Genomic DNA, 4,714 nt, shown 5'->3' with positions numbered 1-4,714 from the left:
GTTTGTAGTGAGCTCGGTCACCCGGCAACCTGCGCTCAGGTGATGACGTGTATCCCGCGGGAGCCGGCTCCCTCCTCTCACTTCCTGGTTGTACTTCGGGTGCTGCAGAGGCTTCACCATGTCCCACCAGACCGGCATCCAGGGTAAGTCTGGCAGCAATGAGACACAGTGTGCTGGGGGTGATCTGGGTGGACATCTATGGGGCGGCTGAGGCTCTGTCCTGCAGTAACTCCCAGTGACCCTGACACACCACTGATCTGCCCCGTCTCGGGTTACACATCTCTCCTATTACTATGCTGGGTGCTCCCTGCCAGTAATGCCGGTTATCTCCGATCACTGCTGCACTAGGCGGCTTTACTTGATAACTGGTTTATCAGCTATTGCAACTGTTTATAAATAGTTTGTATCTGCACTTAATATTGTAGCTTTAGTATACAGTATCCCATACACGTTCGAGTTATTTACTGTGTTCATTACAAACTGCCGTCTTTATATTGTAGTCTCATCTGTGCAAACTCTGGCATCTTATACCCTTTACATGTGCATTTGCCACACCGTGGTTATTTAATGTCATTGGACCTGATTCATTAAAGATCTTAACTTGAGAAACTTCTTATTTCAGTCTCCTGGACAAAACCATGTTACAATGCAAGGGGTGCAAATTAGTATTCTGTTTTGCACATAAGTTAAATACTGACTGTTTTTTCATGTAGCACACACATATCAACTTTAAATTTCAGTGTACAAATAAGATATCAAGTATTTGTGTGCTACATGAAAAAACAGTCAGTATTTAACTTATGTGCAAAACAGAATACGAACTTGCACCCCTTGCATTGTAACATGGTTTTGTCCAGGAGACTGAAATAAGTTTCTCAAGTTAGGATTCGTAATGAATCGGGCCCATTGTGTGTAGAAGTAAATGGATTCAATGGGTGTTTCACAGTAATGCAAAACTTGTATAACAAGTGACATGTTAGACTTGAATAAAGTGCATACTCTCTCTTCTAAACACAGTGCAATGTTTTATTCTATTCTGTAACCAGAGCTGTTTTTTTGTTTAGTGATTGTTTGGTATTGTGTTTGTACTTTATTGCTTTATTTAGACAGTAAGGAGTCAAGTTATACTGCCAGTGGGATAGTCATCAACATGTATCTCTGCAAATTATAGAGGAGCTCCAGCTTTGACTCCACTTCACAACAAAGTATTTTCTGACTTCACCTGAGCAGCCTAGCACTGCCAGCAAATGGAGAATGCGCTTTGTATGTAGTGTTTCCTGTTAAGGGATCCCATTGAAAAAGAAAAGTAACAACATCCTGAGATGCAGTTATTTTGCTGCAAAAAAGCTTGACCTAATTGACGTAAACTGATGTCCCCATAGAGGTCTATGGGGACAGCAGTAAGCTTAGGTAATTGGGTTAGTGCTAGAGAAATCTTATGTATTATTTTGGATGGTAACCCTTTGTTAAATAATAAAAAGAGATGAAAGAGTTTAAATAGAATCCAAAATGCTTGATAGCCAGTGGTAGCTCTCTGTGTTTAATGACATGGCAACAACAACACAAATGTTCTTATACAGAGCTGGCTGTAATGCACAAAAGGGAGCTAGAAAGGGAAAATGATAAATGTTGCAGGAAGACCTAACACAAAGGAATAGTTATCTAAAGGAAGGTAACCACGTTATCCTGAAGCTGATCAGTAAATGGCAGGTTAATACATTCCTTGCTTATTTTATAACTGTTTAACAAAATACTTTGTAGGTTATAACAATATTAGAAGTGAGACTCCAAGCCTGGTACTTTTAAACTACTTAAATAATGTAAAGGGTTTGCACCACACTAAGGGGGACTTAATTTCCCCCCAGATTGATGCATTATTGATCCCACTACCGTTATTACTGTAAAGAGCTGTGAGCAAAAAGTCGGTGTTGAAATTACCGTATTAATGGTATTTAAGCGCACTTTTACCGTAATAACTGTAATAGTATGCTGGCCGCTTTACTCTTTACAGTAATGCGGCCAATTGAATTACCCCCTAATTCTTAAATGTAAAAGCAAAGAACTGTAATATGAAATTAGTGTTGTACAATATGTGTAGTAAATGTTCTGTAGTAGAGCCTGCTACAAAACTCTTAATAAAATGTGTGGGATGTTTATTTTTAATGAATATTGCTATTTGGAAGAGGGTTGTCAATCGCAACCATCGTCTTAGAGTTATCAGATGGGATAACCGTATTGTGTACTCATGCAAGTGGATACAAGAGTTGATGGAGAACACAGTATTAAGAATAGCCACTTAGTACTTCAGGAGCTGTGACTCTTGTCTGCCAGCTCTGCAGTGCACATGTGACAATAAGTGTCACCATTAGTAAAAGATAGATTTTACTTTAATTTTGCAGGTGGTCAAACACCATAATATGAAGTCTATGAAAAAGTGAGTAACCCACAGTTGTTAAGACACTGATGTGCTTAAATTATAGATGCAGTTTTAAAATTCTTGTGGCGTGTACACTCGGACTGAAAGATCGTGGTATAGGTTATTACTGGGGATTAGTTAATTACTTATTCACAGTTAGCCCTGTGTTTCTGTTGCAGTTCTCTGAGAAAGACTTCTGTTATGCTATAATGTTAAATGTCTCAAATTTTATCAAATGGGTAAATACAAATGTCCCTTTTGTTGCAGTCTGAGATGTTGGGCAGTATTGACAAGTTGTTCCAAGAAGTCTATCTGTTTCCCTTACATGCTCCCTTATCAGTCTTTACTCCACCTCCTCCCCAGACCTTTACTCTGCACTTTCTACTGTTTAAATGTTGGCATGCACTGCTCTGTCTTGTTTATAAGTAAACCTTGCTTAGTGTTTTAAATTCCAGCTTGCACACAACACTCACGTACTTGAGCCTTGTCTTTTGTGCTGTCATTGAACCATTCCAGTCCTAGAATGTTTTAAGTCCTGTTTGCACATCTCAGAAACAATAGCTGGTAAAAATGATTTAAAATACAGAACAAACTAGTATTTACGTAGTTATATTTTATTATTGCATAAAAAACAAACAACCCCAGAAAGACATAAATCAGTTGGAACATGTAGAATGGAGTGCTTCCAAGCTTTCTTCACATCTTATTTAATAAATTATCATTAATCACGTAAATACGATAGTGCACCAGCCCACCACAGCCTAATGAATTAAATGCACTATAAACTAAGCAAACCTCATAGGTGCCTGGAGAGATCTTGCACACTATTAAATTTACCCAGGCTGCCCCTTAATAGGTAGTTAAGCCTAAGAACCAAAGTGTTTACAAACTGTTTCCACATCATGTTGGAAACTGCAATGAGTTTCCATTATATAGCAATTATTTTCTTAGCATAAAAAATTGCTGAAGTACTAATAATGTAATGCAGCAATGTGATTTCAGGCAGCCTAGTATATCTACTCATGAAAATAAACATAAATAATATAAATGGTACATGTCCATACCTTATGTATGAAGGTGCCATCCTCCACATGTCGTCTAGACTGGATGAGCATATAATGTAATACTAGGAACTTGCTCGAGGATCACCTCTCACCCCTTTATTAGCGAGAGTCCCAACATCCACATCTCATCTTTCCCTACAAAGGGATATAAATTTAAAGTGCATAAAATTCAACTAGCTAGACAGTCCCTCATTAAAGGGGTGAGCACACACCTACTCCTCCAGCGAGGATCTAGCTACATTGAAACTAGGGTCAGGAAACTGACCACTATGGGCATATGAGCTGTTGGTTGTGCATTAGGAACTTTATTCTGTTTTTTTTTTTTTTAAGCTGAGCAAAGGAAAATACCTTTGCAAACAGAAAAAACCTCTGAATCCAGTACATCATCCTGCCAACCATCTGATCCCATTATATTTCCATGTTGCTTTATCTGACTAAACAGATAAGCTCACTCAGTTTGGGTTGGCCCATGGTGGTTTTGCAGGTGACTAGTTTGAGCCCTATTACGGCAAAAAAAAAATATCAGACATAGTAAAGGTTAACATAGGAACTCTCTGAAAACCAAGTAGTGAGGGACAGATGGGAGCCAGCGACTGCCACCTGCATTATGTATGGATCATCTGGCTGATGGCACAACCATTAATTGGCATATATACCAACTCGCTGGACAAAAATAGAGCCCAAAGTTCAGTAAGGTGAAGCCACCACCTGTAAGGACAGCTTGTAAAATGCATCTCAAGAAGTACGTTACGCCCTCCAGCCCAAGCTAGGTTGCCAGCAAGATCAGCTTTTCGATGGAGTATACATTTAGATATCACGTCCAGAGAGTGGTGGAACGTATGTAAATACTTTGGCAGAAAGATTATTTTGAACAAGATGATATGACTTTGACCTGACAGGGAAGGGTGCTCCAATTTATGGGTAGTTTGGAAAACATTAAGGGCTAGATTTACTAAACTGCGGGTTTGGAAAAGTGGAGATGTTGCCTATAGCAACCAATTAATTTCTAGCTTTTATTTATTTAGTGCATTCTACAATATGACAGCTAGAATCTGATTGGTTGCTATAGGCAACATCTCCACCTTTCCAAACCCGCAGATTAGTAAATATACCCCCAAAGTGTCCCTCAAGACCACTATAAAGAGCAATTTAAAGCTGTCATCCTACTGTAACAGAATTGCTGAGACATGTCTCGGGCCCATTCAGTTGGGAAATAACACCCTTTGATTAATTC

The 4,714-nt window shown here is 39.0% G+C and overlaps 1 protein-coding gene across 1 annotated transcript in view; it reads left to right on the top strand.

Moving 5' to 3' along the window:
* TWF1 (twinfilin actin binding protein 1) overlaps nt 1–4,714 on the top strand; it is a 19,134-nt gene continuing 14,420 nt past the window's right edge. The window contains exon 1 of the mRNA XM_075209074.1: nt 1–143. Coding sequence (XP_075065175.1) covers nt 119–143 — 25 coding nt within the window. The 5' untranslated portion in view covers nt 1–118. The remainder of the gene's footprint in view (nt 144–4,714) is intronic.

This window comes from Mixophyes fleayi, chromosome 4 (genome assembly GCF_038048845.1).
Source record: "Mixophyes fleayi isolate aMixFle1 chromosome 4, aMixFle1.hap1, whole genome shotgun sequence".
Taxonomy (NCBI): domain Eukaryota; kingdom Metazoa; phylum Chordata; class Amphibia; order Anura; family Limnodynastidae; genus Mixophyes; species Mixophyes fleayi.
This window is presented reverse-complemented; position numbering and strand designations above follow the sequence as displayed.